The sequence below is a fragment of the Tetrao urogallus genome (assembly GCF_951394365.1).
Source record: "Tetrao urogallus genome assembly, chromosome: 5".
Classification (NCBI taxonomy): Eukaryota; Metazoa; Chordata; class Aves; order Galliformes; family Phasianidae; genus Tetrao; species Tetrao urogallus.
Window position 1 is genome coordinate 16,311,187 of NC_136818.1, and position 22,781 is coordinate 16,333,967.

At 39.8% G+C, this 22,781-nt stretch overlaps 2 protein-coding genes across 2 annotated transcripts in view; both read right to left on the reverse strand.

Annotated features, from left to right (window-relative positions):
• Positions 1 to 11,831, reverse strand: part of ABCA4 (ATP binding cassette subfamily A member 4) — a gene marked incomplete at both ends in the record, with an annotated part of 65,842 nt that extends 54,011 nt beyond the window's left edge. The window contains 5 exons of the mRNA XM_079535275.1: positions 3,608 to 3,735; positions 5,045 to 5,184; positions 7,106 to 7,247; positions 7,594 to 7,687; positions 11,766 to 11,831. Of these exons, the coding sequence (XP_079391401.1) occupies positions 3,608 to 3,735; positions 5,045 to 5,184; positions 7,106 to 7,247; positions 7,594 to 7,687; positions 11,766 to 11,831 (570 nt within the window). The remainder of the gene's footprint in view (positions 1 to 3,607; positions 3,736 to 5,044; positions 5,185 to 7,105; positions 7,248 to 7,593; positions 7,688 to 11,765) is intronic.
• Positions 11,832 to 18,694: 6,863 nt separating this feature from the next.
• The window catches only part of ARHGAP29 (Rho GTPase activating protein 29), a gene marked incomplete at its 3' end in the record, with an annotated part of 46,830 nt that continues 42,743 nt past the window's right edge, over positions 18,695 to 22,781 (reverse strand). Inside the window, exons 19-23 of the mRNA XM_079535454.1 lie at positions 21,465 to 21,697; positions 20,528 to 20,834; positions 20,335 to 20,443; positions 19,919 to 20,038; positions 18,695 to 19,593 (exon numbers count right to left, since the gene is read on the reverse strand). Of these exons, the coding sequence (XP_079391580.1) occupies positions 18,695 to 19,593; positions 19,919 to 20,038; positions 20,335 to 20,443; positions 20,528 to 20,834; positions 21,465 to 21,697 (1,668 nt within the window). The remainder of the gene's footprint in view (positions 19,594 to 19,918; positions 20,039 to 20,334; positions 20,444 to 20,527; positions 20,835 to 21,464; positions 21,698 to 22,781) is intronic.

The window sequence follows — 22,781 nt, forward strand, 5'->3', positions numbered from 1 at the left end:
TCTAAATAATCAGTCCACTCAGCCCAGGCTCTTTGCAAGTGAATGTTCTTCCATAAGTAGACATGGCATGGCAAGTACTTTATGCTATTCAGTAAGCAATAGTCTACATACTAGATTATGAATTTTTAAAAATTAAATTACAAATGTGTGTCCTCAGATAGTGTCTTTTCACCACACAATTTCACCTACAGGAGAATCTGCAAGTGCAAGTACTGCTAAGAAAGCGAGACTCGCTTTACAGCATAGCCAAGACCTGTGAGACACAAACAGGGCATTCATGCTGCATTGTTAACACAAGTTAGAGAGAGGCAGAATGCAAAAAAGCAACTGATAGGTAGAGTCTGGCTTCCACAAAGATCCTCCAAAACATCTCAATTTGGCCACAAACTTCAACATTTGAATTTAACTGACCTAATGACTGAAGAAATAAAGCCTTTCACTGACATCACAGTTCTGGAAAGGTGCATATGAAAAGAAAACATTCTTTTAACTGTGCACATCTGACTTGGCATAGTCCTTACCATTCAATGAACTGCAATACAGCTGAGCTGCACGGGGAGGCAACCTGGGAATCTTACTTTGATTTGTGAAATGAGGAAACTGTGACGTTAACATAATTGAAGGAGATTAAACACAGAAAAAAGAAAGGTTATTTACAAACAGTAGCTGCATTTCAAGAATGTTCACAAACAGATGGGTTTAGAAAAACATAAAACCTCCGCCCTTCCAATTTTTCCGGTAGGGTGGGTTGTTGCCAATCTTTCCTGAACTTATTGTGTTTAACATCAGCCTCTTATCCTTATCTTAGACTGACTCAAAAAAACAGGTCCTCAGAGGAAAAATTCAGTACTTTTTTTTAAAATCAATGTGTCACTTTGTCTAAAGAAATGAAGTCCAAATTATTATTTCAGCTAGTTGCCTGTTTGATCAGGTTTAGTTTTCAGCTCTGTGTGTCATTTCCTGCATTCCCAGGCAGCTGGGACCTAGATCTGCAGCAAGCTGTTGGCAGCAATCAGGCTCTTGTAAACAAGCTCTCAGCTTACTTTTAGCTCAGTCAGCTCTATTCCATTTCAGCCAAGGAGAAAGGGCTTCTAGCGATATGCAGGCAGAGTGGAGTGGCATGAAGAACCGGAGATGAGCTATTATGGTAAAGGCTAAAGCCAACCACAGATCTGTATTCCAGTCAAAGATCTGAGACTTCGACCAGAACCAACCATGAGCAAGTTAAACAGGCTGGTCTTATCAATAAGATCTATAAGAAAATCTGGACATGAACCAGCAGTGTGTTCTTGCAGCCTGGAACGCCAGCGGTGTTCTGGGCTGTGTCAAAAGAGGGGTGGCTAGCAGGGAGAGGGAGGTGATTGTGAGGCCCCATCTGGAGTATATTGTATCCAGGCCCAGGAATCAGCACAAGAAGGATGCAAAGCTGTCAGAGTGAGTCCAGGGGAGGGCCACAAATTCGATTAGAGGACCAGAGCTTTTCTTCTATGATGGAAGGTTGAGGGAGTTGCAATAGTTTACCCTGGGGAAGAGAAGGCTCTGGGGAGAGCTTATTGCCATTTTCCAATATCTACATCACTCAGAGGGTGGTGAGGCAGTGGCACAGGCTGCCCAGAGAGGTTGTGGATGTCCCTTTCCTGCCAGTGTTCAAGGTTTCATGGGTTTCTGGGCAGTCTGATTTAGTGGATGGAAACCCTGCCCATGGCAGAGAAGTTGGAACTAGATGATCCTTGAATTGCCTTCCAACCCAGGCCATTCTATGATTTTATGAATTGGGATTTATTTCCCATAGCAGAGTAAGTATTCAATTGCCATTAAAAATAATTATCTTAGAGTCTTTTGAGAACCATGAGATCAGATTTTCCTCATTCCATTGCTCTTGGAGAAAGTATTCATAGCACTTTCTTTCCTCATAGCTGTAAGTCAGCTTCTGTGAGACGACATTATACACCCATGATAACCGTTAACAAGAAAACATCATGCAGAACAATGAAAGTGGTGTTTAATACCAGATTTCTGCCAGCTTCATCTTTAACTGATGCTCATTTTTTAAAAATTCCTAGTATAAAAAGAACAGCATCTTTTTCTACAGCAGCACAGAGAATACAGCAGGACAATATGTTCCAGCAGGCCTCGAGAATACTTTCGGAGATGAAAGCACCATCAGTCCTGCATACATTAGCAGCTGAAGGATTTTCAACAGCAGATGAATGAAAGCCATTGGGCAGCTAACATAATCTAACAAAACAGCACACAGTTCTCCTAGGACAGCAGAATTCTAATGTGGAAGAGGAGTGGCAGCAGGGAGGAAAAAAGAAGCCCAACAGCGTATCTATAGTTATTTGTCTTGTCAGAAGCTGGAAGGAAACAATTTTCTGCTGTCCCCGCAGATACAAAGACGTAAAAGCAAGTTGGATGTATCAACTGATACTGCTGGCTATGCTATGGTCTTGTGGTATTGCTTCATGACCAAGTGAGGAGTGGGGAGATCTTCTCTTGATACTAATCAAGAACACAGCAGATAAGATCTGCAGCCAGTCAAACTATCTGGAATCTGCAGGGCACAAAAGACACTGAATGCAAGATCATTAATCTCCTCCCTTTTTGGCTGCACACAGTTCTAGCATTTGTGTTTTATGTGATGGTGAAAAAGAATTGAATTTTGAGCCTCAGTTATTCACTTGTTTCAATCCACACACTAACACAGTGTAGAAATAGTTCCAGAGTTCTGATTCAGCAACATTCATTCACTAATACAACATTCCCCTCGACTCCCACATACCAGTACACACAGTTGCAGAGACAGCCTGGACTTGGTCAAACACAATCCACCGTTTAGCTGCTACAGGAGTGATCTGACCTGCAGTTTTCACTGTGAATTCTCTGAGTGGGTTTGTTATTCAGCTGGAATCCAAAAAAATTAGGTCTGCTTTTACACTCCACCGCTAAGGTCAGCATACTACTTTGCTGGCATTGGGGCAGAGAATTTAAACATAAAATTAGGAGCCTGAAAATTGTTTTCTGCTGTTAATCATCAGAGCAGTTGTCCCAAAAAAACCTGAACAACTACCTTCTGCTTTTGAGAAGTCTTTGATCACAAGGACATACACATTATTTGTCAGTACTATTTCTTAATATCTTGCTGTTCAGGAGCAATGATGGCATCAAACAAAATACCGCTATTTAATACATATGCAAAATACCCATAGAATCACAGAATGATTTGGATTGGAAGGGACCCCAAACATCATCAAGCCTCTCTGCCATAGGCAAGGTTACCAACTGCTAGATCAAATACTAGGATCACGTTGCCCGGGGCTCCATTCAACCTGGCTTTGAACACCTCCAGGGACCACAATCTCTCCAGGCAACTTGTTCCAGGACCTCAGCATCCTCTCAGTGAAAAACTTTCCCTGATATCTAATCTAAACTATCCCTCCTTCAGTTTAAAACTGTCAAGACAATAAGCATTCTTCTAAGTCCATAAAAAATACGCAGCCACTAAAGCAGGTATATAGTGTGAAGTCCCCACTGAAGCTACTTTGCATATACAACTCAAGAGGCTGTATTTCAGGCAGGTAACTGGTAGCTTTTGTATTCCACCCACCTGTTCAGGGCGCACTTGAGCATTAACGAGCTGGAAAACAACTGCATCAGGAAGGCCAAGGTTTTCCAATAAGAAGGAAGTGAGAGTCTCCCCATCTTTCAAAATGTCTAGAATTCTTATTCCTCTTCCTGGATAAAGAAAAGAGTACAGGGATAAGTGAAATGTCAGATAAAGGAAGTTAAGGAGCATCTCAAATCCTAGTTTAAACCTGCAAAACTTATATATTTTGGCTCACCAGTGACTAATGGGGTCCAAAACTACTTTTGAAATTCACAATAATTTTAATATTTTGCTAGAGAACGCTTATCAGAAAATAGTCACTGCTAGAACTCTCCACATCTGATTTCTCAAAGATGCTCCAGAGTAGGACTTCAGAAATAGAAGTACTGATAGCATCCCTAATTGCATTTGAAAGTCTCTGCCTTTTTTCTGCTTATTTCACATGTTCAGATCGAAGCATGCTATTATTGTTAGTGTTACAGTCCCTTCTGCTGGGCCTTGTGTAAATAATTTCAGTCAGCCCTTTACACTTACATTAGTTTATCATTTACTGTTGATAATTTTATCTATTTAACCTGATTCTACAGTTTTTTGCAAAAACAAAAATCTTTCCTTAAAAATCTTTCACAAGCAAAACTTCTTATTTTCCTTTGAGAAGCAATTGCTCCTCCATGTATCCATTCAAGCAGTAAACACTGAAAACATTATCAGATGCCTGTCTCTTGTGTTTTCTCTGATGCCCTTCCTGGTACCTAGGCATAGGGGAAGGAGAGGGGGGAGAGTGGGTCAAGAAAGGAGATTCAAGAGGTGAATCTGGTTTAAGTAATCAAGAAAAGGAGCAGTCTTCGTTCTGGCATCTGGTAATTTTTCATTTTTCAGCACTGCAACTGTAATATTCTGTTAAGGATTTTTACAGGCAATGATAGAAAGCAATGCATACACATAAAGAACACATATAGTTAATTACACAGTACATTTTCCTATACAGATAAAAGTGGCTATTCACAGTTTGTTACTTTTGCTCTGGAACCAATTTTTTTTTAATTTAATTGCACACATTAAAAATAGTTTCCAAAACAACATTAACGTTGTATTTCATAGGAATTGGGAGCAATGTGCTATTTTCTGGTTGCTAAGTATATACAGGATGCAAAGACAAACCCCTCAAACTACGGGGTCTGATCTTTTAGCAAACCCATCGCACTTTATGCTTTTCTGACATGAAGCCAGATGATTCTCTCTCAAATGTTTTTTTTGTTGTTGTTTTTTTTTTAAAGCCGCTAGTTAATGAATTTTCGGTTACCTTGTCAAACAGTAAGAATAGTCACAGCCAAATGTGAAACACATTAAGTTATTGTTAGTCCCTGCATAGTAATTACTAGATGGATTTCATAAGGCAAAATTCAGTGGTCTAAAGGACACATAGAAAACAATTACCTGCAATTCTTTCAGGATTTGTTCTCATTGTTTCCATAAACTGAGTCATAATGATCAGTTCTTCCCAGACTCTGCCAAGGTCATGGATTTCAGGGGCTTCCAGTAAGAGCTCCTGAGCATCTTTATATACTCTTGCAAGACTGAAAGAAGAAATAAGCAACCAATGATAATTTAAGACTGATGACTATTATGAACACTTCATATATATACTTTCAAATTTCACTTTCTCTGTGGTAGGGATGAGGAGAAAAAGTTAATTTATCTTCATCCTTGAAACTCAAAGCTCAATTTTCTGGTGACAAGAAAGTACTTTCAGTGAATTCAGTTAGATATGGGAATCCACATGGTTCAGAGGGCTGCTTGTGTGGCAGAAGGCTGGCCTCTCACACACTTACATTACCACACACTGCTGGGGAGACCGGACCTTCCCATACAGCACTCCGTATCTGTCGTGCAAATACGCTCCAGTTATGACTAAAGATCAGCTTTGGCAGTTAAATGGTCCACACAGCCCTGCTCAGCTGGATAAGTGACAAAAAATCACCAGATAAAGAATCCTCCTCCCTCTCTCAGTTCAGACCCTTCTAACGTGGTAGTAGCTTTTTAAGTCCTTTCTTTAAGTACAATGAAGTACATTTCTTCTAGAAGTGGGAGAACAGCAGTGCCCAGTTTTACCAAAGGCAGCTGTTCTGGGTTAAGACATACATTTCAAGCAAAGATGCAGTCAGGTCCTGTGTTTATAAACAAGTATGAAAAAAATCTTATTAGGAGCAGAGGTGGTTAAGCACATGTAGGAACTAAATGTCACAGGCTTCTTTTCCTTCTGCTGTAAAACAGAGATAGAATTTGAACTAATACCTGTTAAGAAGCACTGCATTTCTTTAACAGTTATGCTTTCCATATATGGAATGGTAAGTCCCAGTCCTCAAGACTTTTTTAGCTTACAGGAAACAGCAAACAGGAAGGACAAAATTCTTTCAGAAAACACAATGTATTTGCTTCCTTTGTAATGCGCTGAATTTATTCTGACTCACAAAGGGACAGTTCACTCTGCAATAAGCAACTGAGAAAAGCCAGAATATATATATAAAACAAACTTTTAACTTCACCGTGTGACTGGCTGTACCCTCAAAAAGCTCAGTTGATTATTTTAAATCCTGTTCACTAGGAACAAAACACAAAAATCTAATTTAACATCAAGCCACGGAATTAAATGCTACCGAAGCCTTGATAGCACTGGCATTGCTAACTCATTGGATGCTCAAAAGGGAGATTTGGAATTATTTTTTTCCTAACGAGTTTTCACTCTGTCTCTGTCCACTATACGCTGCCTCTCACAACTCAGCTACAACCAACAAGGCAACGAAGCATTCCCACAGCCCTTTTTCATCAACAGTCCAGAAACCTCCCATTCTCTTGTCTTATTACTTACCTTAGTATCTGAAAGTTACTGTGCTGGTTAAAGTCTCTCAAACGTATAACCAGAACAAGTGCTATATGAGAAGTGGTAGAGCAGACTGTCTCTCGCTGCTACTTCATGAAAGCCCTCATTCAGGGGTAACAGCTTAACTCATGAGAAAAGAAAGCTTAGAAGCTTCGTACTCAGAAATATTTATCTTGAAACAGTCAATGAACAGTAGGCAATAAAAAAGATGATTTTATCATATGAATACACGTTCTGTAGAGACTAGTGGAACTAAATTCCTTTGAAAAAGGCATCAACCAACCACCATGAGCTCCATTCTGACACTGTTGATCACTGTTGGAATGAAACTGACTTGCTAGAACAGATTTTTATTTTTTTTTTGTCTTTTAGTAGTTGCATCCTGTTGTCCTCAGTGCTCCCCTTTCCTCTTTTGCTTGCAACACAGAACAATTCTATAAACTATCCTCAGTACACTGAAGGATCAATCTAGGCAGGACGAAGATACTTCATCCTTTCTCCTCATATCACCCACTAAGTGCCAACAGGTTCAATAGGTGTCAAGGGCAAGCTATCAGCAATTGCTTAGCAGGCCTGCATTATGGCAACCCCCATTTTAGACACAGAGCTCTGCTTACATGGAATTGTTGTAGTTGGACACAACACCTGGACTCTCTCCATGGGTTGGGCTGCGGAAACAAGGATTGTTCATGTTACAGAAGATGCCGTGTAACCATGGCAGTGTTCCTGCAGATGGCATTGCCTTGTTTGGGAAGTGACCTGGAATATGGAAAAAAAAAAGTGTCTTTTCTGATGCAGTCTGTGTGAACCTTAGTACTATTATGGGCTCAATGTATTTCTCAACAACAAAATTATAGCTACCTACAACTTGAAAGAATCTTGAGACCTTATGTTAAATCCAACCATAAAGTATCTCAGGAGAACTCAAGCTTTTATTTCACTCATAATTAATTCTCTCGATACGTGGCTATAAATAACTAAAATGCTTGCAGCAGAGCGTGTCTTTTTGCCATTAGAGAATAACACTTAGCAAACAGGCCCTGTGCACCTGTTCAACATGTCCTAGGCATTATCTAGCACAAGACAGAGTATTAAAATGTCTTACATTCATGTTGGCGATACAGTGGATTAGCTTTCCTCAGCCACACCAGGGCAAGAAATAATGACAGAGGCCATATAAGCTCCACCAGAATACGAAGCTGGAAAAAAAAAAAATCTATTCAAAACAAATTTTACAGATAAATCCTGCAGAGAGTCACTACAGATTAGAGAGCTGAGGCCTTTAAACATACTGGCAATGCCCAGTGCAGCATGTGCCCATGGTTATCCTTTCCTATTCCACCACTTTGAAAGGACACTCAGAAAAGGCTAGGATTTCATCAGAACCCTGTGAAGCATCAGCATCAACTCAGTGGCTTTCTCACATCTACTAAAAAAGTGTTTAAGGATACTGACTGTGATAAAAAGACATAGACAGTAATAAGCTGCCAGGCAGACTAGATGTCAATCTAAATAGTTCTTTCACAACATGGATGATTCTAAAAATACAGTAAAACAAGCTGTGATGCAATAGGTAAACAGGGATTTTATCCATGCTTTTTGCACTGTTGTCCTCAGTAGTAGGCTTTTGGCACAGTGTAGAGACTTTCGCAGAAGCCTACATTTCTTAATCTTTACTTTTGCCCCTTTTCAAACACCACTCCACATTATATTCATTTTCCAATACTGGTGGAAATGTATATATTGAAATCAAGTGTCTTATTCAACAATGTGTAATTGCCCATCCAAGGCCACTTTATTGCCCAGGTCTCTGAATACACGCAGACATCACTTGATAGCCATGATGAAAAAGCCAACAGCACTACTTCACTACAGAGCAACATCCTGCCTGGTTTTTCAGGCTGTTTCCTCCACTCCTGTTTTTCAGTTCTATTGTCTCTGTGTTTTGGCAAAGGTTTGAAACTACAATCCTTTGATCTTGTGACACAGGCTTTGGGCTCTCGGAATCAGCTATGGGCTTCTTGTGCGCATTTACATGGCACTTTTTTCCTCACCCTACAAGAGACAAGACAAACTCTTTCCAAAGCTGGGTTGTAGTACAGGTGGCAGGAAAACCCTCACTGCCTCCTTTCCTTTACTCTCTCTTCCACCATCAGATACAAAATATGCAACAGTAATGCATACAGCAGCAGGATAAAAAATGGGTCACGCACGAACGTGGGTTTTGTTGTTTGTTTTTCTCCCTTTTTCAGACTGAGGCATGCAGGGCAAAAGGTACTCCACAGAACAACGAAGAACAGGGTTTTGAAGCTGTCCTACTTTTTCCACTGTAACTCTAATAGCTTCAATTAAGACCAGCTATGATTTTGGCAAAAAAAAGTAGAAAGATTTACACCAGGCAACTGTTTCCTACTTCACACTTTGTCTCAAGGTTGTTGTTTGTTTGCTTGTTTTAAACAAACAGAAAAGAAACACAGAAAATCCCATCACCTAAGAAGTTACGATGCCTCATATTTTTAAAGTCAGACAAAATCTTGCTAGCAGTAAAGGGCAGATGACCAAATTATTAGCCTAGGAAGTCTGCCACTGCACAGCTGTACAGTATTATAAGCCGTTCTCGATACCAAGTGCGTCCACAGGGTCTGATTAGCACCAACATAACCAGTAAACATGACATTTGGGACAAGCACTGTGCAAATCAAGTCAAGAGGGATAAGAACTGGAGAAGATCACTCAGTTGTTTTTGTTGCAGGTAAAACTGGGTTACTGCTCAGAAGGTGGATCTTGCTCCATTCACAGGAAACACAAAATCCTCAGACTTGAATTCAGTATTACCTTCTCTCTGAGCTAACTAGCTAGGGTGGGACTGAAGGCTAAAGCAAAAGGAAAGCCTCCATTCAAGTTGGTAAACAGTGTGTTGTGTGATGAGGACAGATAAAGAGCTGTTGGCCTTCTGATACTTTCCTGTAGTTCTTTTCTTGAAGTCGTACAGCTATCTCAGTACCTACTAGGAAGACTTAGAGAACAGTCCATAACCCCACAAAATCATGAGATAAAGAGCAGAAATCCTAGCAATACACACAGAGACATGTAATATCCACATGGACCTGCGATGGATCAAGCTCAGTCATGTGATTCTATATATCTGATGAGGCTAAATTGGCTGCAGATCATCTGTTAACTGTGAGAAACCCTTTCCTCTTATGAATTAGGGTAAATGGTCAACTATGGTAAAAGATTGGGCATGCCTCCCAGTTTATGGTACTGCACGATGGTTGCCTAAAGCAAGGCTCATTTTCCCAAAACACATTCTTGTAGCTGCTTCTGATGTTACAGATTTTCGTTTTGGCTACCTCAGACAAACATGTCTGAGTGGACAAATAAGCAAGTAGGTTTGTATAAGCAAAAAACAGAATAATTTTTATTGACTCAATTTTAAAATTGTTTTGCCCTTCAGAGAAGAGAACATATTAAGATATTCAGATATTCATATAAGATATTCAGATAATAAGATATTAATATATATAAGATATTAATATAATAATAAGATATAATAAGATATTAAGATATTCATATAAGATATTCAGATAAGAGAACATATTTCTTTATACTTAAAAGCTAGGAATGATCAGCACAGAAAGGGACCTCCGGTAACACCTAGAAATTACAAGGCTAGCAGTTTTGAAATGTCTATAAGAAAAACATAATTAAGAAAAAAAAAAATCCAAAACACAACTAATAATTCTAAATGAAATGTCTGTATAGGTTTGCTAAAATCAAATAATATTTCGCACATTGAAAACACTGAGCGCAAAGATCCATTTGCAAAAAATTAAAAAACTATGTTTCAGTTCTCTCAGCATAAACACTCAAAGGTCAGAAACACGTGGATTTTCTTTTATTGGGGTGTACGTTTTTCTGAACTCGAGAGTCAAGCTATGACAACTCCTTGGCCATCAGTAATCAGTCTAGTTTTGCAAAGGTGTCCTTATCCCTGGTGTAATTTAGGTTAAGAATGGATTGGCGAATTTCATACCGCATTAAAATACAAGTTGTCAATGTTGCATGCATCAGCTTTAGCTCATAATGCAAACTGTGAGACAAAGTCTGCATGGAAGATATGAAAGAATGCACATTCAATTTGTCAGTGGAAAAAAAGAATCAGATAACCCTTTGACCCTGTAACTTTCAGCCTGAGTCACTAGGAATGTCTTTAAAACTTACGGAAGTGAACAAAACAGTTTTTGTTTTACAGTTTTTTTGCAGTTTTACACGATAACATTTTCGGTATTTAATATCAATCAAAATCAAGCAAGCAATCACCTAAGTGTGAACAAGAAAATGGTTTGGAAAGTGGACTGTCTCAGCTCCATCAGCAAAATAGCTGTGACTGTTAGAGGGAGATTCCATCTGATTTTGACCAAGAACTGAAACAGCTCTGGATAAATTTTTTGTTACAGCTCCCAAAATATGATGGCACAGAAAAAAGTGACGTCAGCATAATTAATCATTTCACCTCTTCCCCTGACTCATTCTGGAACTGCTGATCTTTGTTATCAAAGCAGAACAATCCCCCTTGACTGCTCCAGCTGCACACATGACCAAGTGCTCTCCTTTATTATTTTCAGTTTGAAATGAGTGGACTTTCTGTATAGGAGCTCATAGGAAGCTTTCCCTGAAAATTACCTCAACGGAAGTAGTCACTGTATATTTGAGTGTATTAGAGGACCAAGACCCTTTCTGGAGGCTTTGACTCTAAGAAAATTTGGCTAAGAAAAAGAAGAAAGAATGAAATATGGTAGAAAGTTATAGAAAAATCTGCTCTGAGTTTCACAAGATCTAGAAGGATTTGAAAGGATTCAAAATACTTCTGACTTTCAATTTATTTATCATGCTATTCAAGCATATTAAAAATAAACAATTTCATGTGAGTGTCAGACTCTAACTAGATTCACATGTGGGAGCAGTTGGGCACGAGGAGCAAATCTGAAATTAGGAATCAAGTCTCCCTGAGCTGAGCAGCACCCACAGCATTTTCCCAACCTGACTAACTATTACTGCCCACAACTATTCCCCTTATATGTTGTCCTATTTAAACAAACAAACATTTCTCTATGCTTGGTGGGTTAAAAACGGCCTTGTAAACTGTACCAAACAAGATCCCAGACTTATCTGACTGAGGAATTGGTTGTTTTTCTAGGCTGACAGATGTTCCACTAGTCAGTTCATCCAAGGGTCTGCACGCCCAAAGCCGAAGTCCAGTAACAAAATTTTTACCTTTTGCCTTTTTCGGAGGATCCAGTTCTTCCAGAGTAGAAGTCTGATTTGCCTTAGGAAGCTCATGCTTCTGTATCAGCTGTCCCTGGTTAATCTACAATAGAGGACGCATCAACATTTTTTCAGCCACCACTTCAAACTGAGAAAAATAACAGTTTTTTGTTCTTATTTTAAGACTATGTTATCATAGAAATTGGTTCCTGTCATTATCCGCTTCACTTCATTTTGCACTTGATACACTATTATACATAAAAAACCTCTGCCTTTCCTTTGTTTGGAGACTGCTTCCTGCAGCACATTTTATCAGCATCAAAAAGCAGGATATAAGAAAAGCATTTCTTTCAAACAAAAAAGTGCCACTAGCACTGTCCAGGGACTTGCAAGTAATGCAAGCAATTAACTGTTGCATCAGTTATCAGATTAAATCAGTGCTTTCAAACTGATTTTTCAAAGAAAAGATGAACCGAACATTAGTGTAACATTAAAAACTAGCTATGATAACAGAGCAGAATCAGACTTTCTATTTAGGCACTGTAAATGTGTACTGACTAGCACGGCTTGGAATGGATTTTATATAGACAAATTAATTTTGCTGCAAAGAAACGCAACAAAACCAACAAAAAATATACCCCATGATCTCAGATTGATGTACTTCCAAATAAAAAACTCCCGGAACACTTTAACGGCGATTTGACTGAATATAAATCATTGTATGATCTGCTTTCTAGCCTCATGCCATATTTTCATCACCACACATTTTACCTTCAAAAGGAAAAAGAGAACTGGACATATAAGTCAAAACAGGTGCCTTTCAAACATAGGGACCCTGTTTTAAAACAAAGAAACCATTTAAACTTGCTCTATATATCAACTTCATACTCACAGCTGCCTTCTGGGATTTAAATGATTAGAGAGTAGTTTCTTCTTGAATGGTGAGTGATTGAGAGCAAGTGGAAAAGGAGATGCAAGATAGACATTAGAAGACTCTTCGTAATGACAATAATTATGACAAAAACCTGATTGCTGGAGGTTACCCAGGTTCTCTATCAAGAACTGCACAGACAAGACTGCTCTAGATTTGATGGTTTGTTGAGACAATCTTGTCACTCTTCTGGAATTTTTTTTTAAATACCTATTAAGTGTGAGAGATTTTGTTTGGTTTTAAGAGGCAAGGCTTGGATAGCACATCAGAATACACTGGCCTAATCTTTCAACATAATATTAGTTGACACAGAAATTGGTAATATTTCTTTGATAATTACAGAAAATCATCTCAGGTGCACATTTTAATCATCCAGGAAGGGGGAGGACAGCACTGGGGAGGACTGGCATGAGTCCTTACTAACTTTACTGGAAAAGTTTCCAAAAAGCATGAGGATCTCTTCTGGCATACTGAGCATGTAAAAGGTCTGGATCAGGATATCTGAGACCTTGCTTAGCTACAGTTGGCTGTGTTGCTTACTGGGGATCAAATGACAAGACATCAAGTCTACAGAAAAAAAAACTGAACATATGTAAAACTGACGGTGACAGAAGTTGCAGCATTTTCTATGTTTTGTAGGCCAACCATTTCATGCAGTTTTCAGGGTCACTCCAATTGTAATGATTCAAGTTCCACAGGGAATGAGATTAGTTACAAAATACAACTGCTGTTCCAGAAAGTAAATAGATTAACGCTTGCTGGTTTGAAGGCGTGCACTTCTTTCTCTGGTGCAACTCGAGGCCATTCTCTCCAGTCTTATTTCTGGTTACCCAGAAAAAGAGGCCGACTCCCACCTCACCACAGCTTCCTTGCAGGGAGTTGCAGGGAGCAATAAGCTCTCTCCTGAGCCTCCTCTTCTCCAAACCAACCAATCCCAGTCCCCTCAGCTGTTCCTCCTAAGACTTGTGCTCCAGACCCCTCTGCCATCTTCCTCAGAGCTGACGCTAGGAAACCAGTTCAGATCGATCACTTGATTCTTGCATGTGGACAAAAGACAGAAAAAACTAAAATTTAGACACTAGTGTTCACCTTTTTTCCCTCTCGTACTCATTAATTGAGGAAAAGCACATCATACTCTTTGGACACTCACCCAGTCCAGAACATTTCTGAGAAATTAACTGTTGGAAGGGCTTAGAGTCCAGGAAAAAAAGACTGGCTGAGCTTCAAGACAAGACTCTGGCACTGATGTTGTTTACAGCAGCTCCTGCACCTGAACAGACTGATGCCTTCTAAGAACATTCTCACTTGGAAACGATCCTATATTTGATTGCAGGCAGCTCCAGAGACCACCTTGCTATTGCCATTAAAGTGGCACCTGCAGCTCCTTAGGAGTTCCCACTGAGGTTCTCTTTGCTGAGCTGCGGACTATGGGCAGTCAGACAGCTTCCTGATGCTTTCACATTACACTCAGGACTCTTAAACCTGTTGCTGTTCTCAAGAATGAATGCTACAGTTAAATAAATGAAACAGTTTTTTTCCAGCTCCTCTTATCCTTTTGTAAACCCCAGACACTGCAATCTTTGTACAACTGCTGTGAAAGAAAAAGCAAGCCTTCATGTCAAGGCCATACAATCTGTACTCTGCCAATGGCCTGGCATCTCCACTTCTTCTCGGCTCATTAACTATCCAGTACGTTTTTTCAATCTCACGGAGAGATTTCCTCGTAGCGCACAGTCTACAGTCTAGTTAGCTCATGTTCCTATGCTGTTTTTAATGTATAACATACCGGTATTATCTTCTAACTTCCAGTCTTACAGTTAGCAAAAAGAACAATTGCAATGTAAGGCCATAAATGGGATTAGAATTGCGAGACAGAATGCCTGTTAACACTTGCCCTAGAAAATCTAGATTTTTCTGATAAACTTCAGATTCTGTAGCAAAACAGTAAATAACGAGTGACTCATTTCCAAGCCAGAAACATTCTTTCCTAACTGGGCATCACTCAAGAGGACTAACATAGAAATATATTGTCAGGGTTTAACTCTACTAATTTATGTAGAATAAAACACTACAATGAAGTAATGGAGGAGGTCCATGATAAAGATAGTACCTAGAAACAGTGCACTGAGAGCTCCACATGGGCTCAGCTTCTGAAGTGATTAGTCATGGTGTAGATACATCTTCATTCTTAAAGGCAGCAGCATTCTGCCCACAAGATCAGTGATGGCTTGAAACAACTGCAATTAGGAACAGTACAGCCATTTAGAAGAAATTCAGTTTCAAAAAAATGTTTAACAGTAAAGATATGAATGCCTCTCCTAAAAACTGGAAAAACCCCCACACTTGTGAACTTACTCAGCTTTTCAGAAGATAATGCAAATCAAGACTGTTAGTATTTAGAATGGCACATGCTTGCTGCCCGAAGATAACAGGTTTAAGGGATGTGATTTATGCCCATGGCATATATAAATCTGTTTTACTAATTCTGCTTTTACAGGAACTGGCTCTCCTTTCTGGGGGCTCGGTGTGGGGATCTACAAAAACAACTTGTTCCTATCAGCACTGAACTGTAGGAAGATTCTTTCAAATTCCCAAGCACAGAAAAAAAAAAAAAAATCCATTTACTCTCTGGCTTCCTTTATTGTTTTTCCTAACAGTTAATATTGTACAGCGCTACAGTGTACTACACATTATATTCTATGACATTCCATCCTATGGAATACTTATACAGAGAAGTGAATAAATAGTTGTGTGCACATAGAGAGAACTGCATCTACACAGACAGGATGGAGTCTTCTGACTTAAGTTCTGCATTCAGTTATCCTAAATTCCTGTGGAAAACCCAAGTGAAAAGTTTCTCAGATTTTTTCCTGATGTGTTTCAGATAAGACCTGACTTGAAGGACAAGAACATGCAGTTGTGTCAAGTAGGTCAATTTCTTGTTATGGCAGCTAGTGAAAGAATTATAGAAAAGAGAGAGAAAGGGAAGTGAGTGGTGACACTTGAACAGATGGCAAAGAACAAGATGCACTGAAATCAGTGTACAGAAAATGGAAGAAAATGTACTGCTCATAAGGTTGCAGACAGAATGACTTCAGAAGCACTGGCAAGAAATCAGAGAAAAGCCACTGAAACTTCCTTTTGAAAGACACGCATTTCTAAGAATCAAAGATGATAAGAATCTAACAAAGATTCCTCTCGATTTCAAAACAAGCAAATGCGGCACCTTAAATAAGTCCTGTGACACGCAGGCTTAGCAGTGGACTAATTACCCCTATCTACGCAAGGCGTACCATGGTTAAACACACAGCATACCAGGCACAAACTTGGCAGGAACGCTTTCTACATCTGCCATAAGCCGATTTACTCACATAGACACTCAGCTACCAAGCAGGAACTGAGGAGGGAGTTTTTTTTCCCTCACATTCACCCTTCTCAAATACTTCATGTTTTGCAAGATTTAGGATGGATTTTTCTTCCATCTGTGAGTGAGAATTATTTCAAGGATTCCATTCAATTTCTATTAGAAATTGAACTCATATCCCTTTACAAAGAGGAAGTGCAGATATAAACCTTAGTTCTAAAGCCTCCTGCTGTGCGATGTATTTCCACGTTGACATGTTTAAATAAAACAGCATTAGTTGTAAGTATCAGAACTTCCCTACTTCGCTAATGCAAAATAGAAGTGACTTGTCCCTTTTTCCCAACACAATTAGTCTGCCTCCACTGACAAGCATGATGGCCTGACAGAAGCACATCTGTAGAGCAGAACAGCGAGAGCTCAGAGCCCAGTGCCCAGATGTGGTGCCTGCACATAACTCCAGGTGAGCTCTTGAAAGCAGAATGAAGGCACATGAACGGCTGCAGCACATCGGGCACTGCCACACCACATCTCAGTGCAGCCTCATCCCAACCCAGTCAGGTTTGCACGCTCTGGGATCCCTGTGCTGTGAACCACGGTATTGTGTAGAGGAGTCACTTTAAAAAAATATAAACGTGACCTAAACTAAAATACAGCAAACGCACACTAGCAGCATTTACTGGACATTTCTTGTAAGCTTTCAGATGACCCATTCAGGCCTCTACTACAAAAGCCAATTAATTCACGGATTTGCAAGCATAACAAGGACTACTTAAATACAAGCAACAAGAACTGGGAACTTCACCTCCAAAGCTTACCTCATGTGCGAGCAGTGCTGAAGAGCAAGGTTTCTGAAGGAACGTCCAGCTCCGCTGCAAAGAAAGCCGTGCTGCAGGTGCCGACTGACACCGCTCAGCATAAGGAGCTTGCCTTAATCCTGTGCTCCGTGCACAACAGCGCAACCCACAACTTTCAGCTCCTGAATAAAAATCCTCCCTCTCTGTTGGGATGAGCACGACGCCCTCTCTCCTCACAAGCTGATACTCCCTAAGATTTTTCCTCAGATGCAAACAACACTTGCCTTTGGAAAGATGCCGTCAGAAGGGCAGCTCCGGCCGCTTTAGGGGCCCCGCTAAGCAAACAGCCGTCACCACTAATTAGGTCAGGGAATTACGGAGACTGTGCTCTGCCAAAGCTTTAAGAGGGATGAGGCAGTGCGGTACAACTTCAGAAAATCTCATTACCGAGCAAACGCGGCGCAGGAAGATTCGCGAAGGCAGCCGCGGGGGTCGCTCACACCGCACCTCGCTGACTGAGTCGCAGCAATTAGTCGCGCAGAGGCGATTCGAAACAACACGTGGAGAAATTTGCATCAGAACCAACACGAACGGGGGGCCATCAGAAACACTTCCTGTCGGTCAAAAGGAAAGCCGACGTCCTTTTCGCGAGGCTCCAGGCCCTTACGGCCCTCACGCCGCGCGCCCCCTGAGGCGCGCTGCACGCGGGCAGGAAGCGCCTCACCGCGCCTTCGCAGCACAGCCTTACGGCGGGGTCAGCAACTGACAGAAGTCTCGTCCTGAGGAGGTACTTACCATCGCAAAGGACAACGGTCCGTGTTTCAGTGAATTAGAAGGTACCCAGATAGAGAAACCAGAGCCACTGAACTGTTAACAAGTTAATATATTTCAAAGCAAATACAACAGTGTACACGTAAAAACCATTTCATACACAGTGGAAACCATTAAATGCACCTACTGCTGTAGGTTTTTGGTTATTTTCAGGTTTTTTGCTGAAACTTGGAAGCTGCGCTCTTCATTTCAGTTGCACCAGGTTAAGGCGAAACTGATCTATAGCAAGCAAACCACCGCCGTTCCAGTCCGCTGCGAAAGACAGCACCGCTGCAACTGAGTCTCCCCACAAGGGCACCCATAGAAAGGACTGTGCACATTTGTCCCACTCACTAAGCTACACAAGAAATCCCAGATGTGGCTCAATTGCTGCTTCTGAATGGTGAAGCTCAGTAAGTGCATCCTTGCTGTACAACAACAACAAAAAATTAAAGTGACAACAGAAAACTGGCAACAGATAACCACATTCGCCTAAATATACACATATGATACATAATAATGGGCCATGCTGGCCAGCATGTAAGTCTGTTCAGGAGCAAAGCCTTAATTGCACAGATTAAAAAACTGAACAAATGCTTTTATAGAGTAAAGCACAAGCTTTGGTTTATGCTTAGACATTGAATACCAGCCCTTCAAATTTTATTAATAACATCTATTATGAAAAATAGGTCATTTCATTGCTACATATGATAGTCATTCCTCTATAGTTAAGCACTTTGTTCCATACAATGAAACGAAGCGCTGTGTATCTTACTCAATGAATAAATTTGCTGTATCTAGACACGGGATGCAATAAATCTTCATGAAAATCCACTGAATTACAAGAAAAAATTTGACTCATTACCATCACAATTCCACACCCCCTCCCCCCCACTTTTAAAAGGCAGCATATATAAAAAATAACTCCCATATGGCACAAAAGTAGGATTCTCAAGGGAAAGCAAAGGATAAAGGGTCAGAGCGAAGCTTTCCCTGGCAAGATCAACACATTGCATTCAGTCCAAAAGGAATTTGCACCCTATACAAAGTGAGCTTCCCTGTGTTCTAGCTCTTGGATCCTTTTTGGCCTTAGTCTCTGGTAAGCAGGCTTTAGATCTGTGGAGTGAGTATCCTCTGAGCCAGTTTGTTGTTCACTTGTGCTTTGTCCAGGATTGCCCGATGGAAGCGCAGAGCTCCTAGCCAATTTCACAGTATCCTGCTGAAGCACAGAGCTAACACTGGTTGATGCACAAGCTTTCGCTTGTTCTACTGAACTCTTTTCACTTTGTTTGGATTTGTTAGAAGGTGGTTTATAAAATGTCCCTGGGGGTGGTTGCAGTGTTCTTGGTGCCCTGAAGGCAGCAAGAGGATGGGCATCTGAACTGTTCCCATCTGTTGCTGTCCTTCCTGACCTGACAGAAAGAGAATATGGCTTACTAGCAAGAATGGCATTAGCTGAATTATTACTACATGATGAAGATGAGGCACCTGCAGTTCCACTCTCAAGTGCTCGGTTCTCCTGGGGCACATTTGTCACAATCATTGCTGTCCTTGCTGTGATATCATACTGTTTATATTGTTTGTCCCAGGTTTTTTGCAGCATCTGAGTGTCACAACAAGAAAGTCTGCAGAATGTATTGACAGCAGGGAGTGCCTTAACCTCTGAAACTTCTTCAATAGTAGGGCTTCTGCCAAGCTTTTCTGGACTTACAGCTCCTGCATTTCGTGAATTTCTCTCATTCAAAACACAAGGAGGAAGTATTCGGTCTACAGGTAAGCTCACGGGACGAATGGCTGGTTTTGTCCTTGGAACCCGCAATGGAACTTTGGTAATTTGACGATTAGGTTTTGCAGGAAATAAGTTAACTTTACAGCTCTCTTCACCTGCAGAAACAAAAGAACGGCTGTCTTTTTCTGAAGCTGGATTCACAGCATCGCCTAGAAACACATAAATAGATGTTATTCAAATCTTCAGGATTTTTACAAACAGAATGCAAGCTTCACCAATGACCCTTTCACAGGTGGTACAGTAATGGGATAACAGCTTTGAGGCATACCCTGTACTCATTACTAGGAGTATCCCACAATAGCCAAATATTACTATTTCTATAATGTTAAAACAGGTAATGTACAGATGTGACTAAGGAGGAAGAAATCAGAGACAGCACACTACTTTATATTATTTTTTCTTTTGCTAGTGCTTTACTATTCCTAATTATTTTTCATTTCTAAGATTTTAACACTTCCAGATTTTGCACTCTACCTGGCTCTTTGGGAGCAGAAATATGAACGTCCAAAGTGTTGGAAGCTGATGATCCTAGTAGAGAATTACTCTTCCCAGAGCCCTCTGATTTAGCTCCACCAAGTTGCAGCGACACATGTTCTGGAGGACACAATAGTCAAAACACATTAATTACTCAATATTGGTTCATTGCATCATAGTAGATTGCAGAAACACATAGTCACCACACGTTTATTTATTTTGTTTGAAATCACAACTCACTGTTGTGTTCTCTTAACAAGTACTTTAAACTGATTCTTTAAACACTTTTTTTTTTTTTTTTAAACCAAAAGCCCTTAAAAAGATGTAATCTGCTTATGAAGAGCAGCAAGCATTATGATCTGAATAAACCAGGACTGCTACTTATTTACCAACTCAATACATAAAAGCCCACTAACCAGTTACAGATGTATCTACTTGTTCTTTTGCATTCTTGCTATTGTTCGATTCCAAAAGTAATCCAGTTGTTTCTGAAGCTCTGTTTTCACCTGGAGCTATTAGAACACCCTGTTAACAGAAGTCAGAGCAAAAGTAAATGAGCACAAGGGAAAAGACATTTCTCCTCAGAAAAGTACAAGAGAAGTGACTCACTTCCTTTACGGCAACAAATGACTTCCTCTGCTGCTGTGGCTCCCTCTCGTCTGCTGATAAAGCAACTCTGACTGTAATGGCATTTTCTTCAGTGTGTGATGTGCTCAGGAATGGTTGCAATGAAACATCAAATATCTTCTCATAGTATGTTATGAGCAGCTCCACCACCCGGGCCTGATACGGATAATCCACAAGTGATGATAAAGAAACTGTAGCATCTGTTTGGCGTGGCCTGATCAGAGTTGGGCCAAATATTATGCCAAGGTTGCTAGCTGACATTTTATTTTCATCAGACTGTTCTGTAACCCTGCATAAGAAGAGATGAAAAAAAACTCCAAGAATTAGAGGGTTTTACTACTTCAGAAGTATTTTAGACACTAATTTTCATTTATATCTGAAGAGGCTAAAAGATGATTAAAAAAAACTTAAGGTGGGTTTGGATGGGTAGCAAGCAGAATCATCATTGAAGAAAGCTCTTAACAGGAACACAGACTAAGCCCCTTCCACACAGGGTGTGGTGTTTTAAAACTTTATTTAGCATCACTAATGACTATCTGGAATTTTGAGGAATTGGGAGGAGGGGTGGGAGGAAAGGGAAGGGAGATTGGGAAACAAAGACTAGAATCTAGAAATATGATGACTCAAAGACCTACATTTAAGTTTGTTGGGTTTAAAGTATGCTTAGACAAACTATAACATTAGTTATGCTATTTTTGAAGCACCATTACGTTCTCTTTTGGCATAAGGATGTAGTATATGACCAAAGAACACAACTGCAGCACACTGAAAACCACACAACTGTTTCTGGGAAAAAACAGTGGCAAGTACAAATAATGCATCTTCTACTGTCATTAAAAAGGTACAAGAGTTTCCTAATGCACACTATGCTGCATACATCAACTTTCAGCATCAACTGGCAGTTGAATTCTTTTCTTACCTGTGAAGGTGGCCAATAAGGTACTGAAGAGTGTTATAGTTTGGTACAGGCAGTTGTTTCAGAAGATCTTTAATTTTAATGATGATTCTATTCAGCTCGATACAGATTGACTGTCTTTTCTTTGAGTTGGGGCTAGCCTGTTTAGCATCCAATTCCTCACTGACACTCTGGCTTTCTTTTGCAAGTCCAATGAACTCATTGTAAAGCCGAAATAAAATCAAGGGTTCTGGAAGCTGAAGAAACACAAACATGTCAGAAACTACTCAAGCTTGAATTTCAACTTTTATTTCTTTCCAGTTTTTCTTCAACCTTGTCTGGTATAGTGTATTCTTTTTTAGAAGATCTTTCGTTTAGTGGCTCAAACCACAGCTTATAAAAAAAAAAAAAAATCTGGGTAAAGAAACTCCTTCTTGTACTTCCTTCCATACATCTTTTGCTAGAACTTTGCTACAAGAGCTTCAAGACTGAGCACTTAACACAGGTTCAGATTTCAAGACGATTGAGGGAAGACATTACATTGCAGATACAGAACAATACGTGATAAAACACAGTATTTATTCATCTTTTCTTTGAGAATACATTACATGTGATATCCAGTTTGGTGCATATTCCAGTTTTCAAACTGGATTTTGTGTCATATAACAGTTATTTTTAAAAAATGATTGAAGTTTTGTCTCAGTAAAACAGCAATGTACTACAAAGTGAATATTAATATACTGAAAAGAATTACAAAGGAAAACAAACTCAAATATAGACTGGTTATTTGCCTTGTGCCAGCTTAGAAAAAAGCAAAAAAGTAGGAAAAATAGAAAAGCTTAAAATAATCAGCATTAATAATGATGTCAAATAGGTTTTAAAACAGGATTCTAAAATGTCTTGCAGGTTTTTAGCATTGTTCCTACATTTAAAATGAGCAGGTTTACCTTAAAAAAAAAAAAAAAACAAAAAAAAACACAGATTACCTAAAAAGGAAGTAAAAAGACAAGAAAACATGTTAACTATTTTTAGAGTTAAGCCATATTTAAAATACAGCACAACACCTCCAACTACTCCACTGTATCGTATATAATACGCTACCTTTTGATTTGATTAAATAGCCAGTTAATCTTTGTAGCTTTACAAAAGTACTTAATTTAACACTGATCATGGGATTGGACTGCTCCCAAGAGGGCTCGTTTTTAACAACTAGTGTCAGAGATGGGACCAAACCATGCACCTAAGGAATGTTCCTTTCAGGATCAACAAGACTTTTGAGTGCCTCAGTAATCTCACAGGGCAACATCCTAGTCATCAGATTCACAGTGATGGAAAACTTAA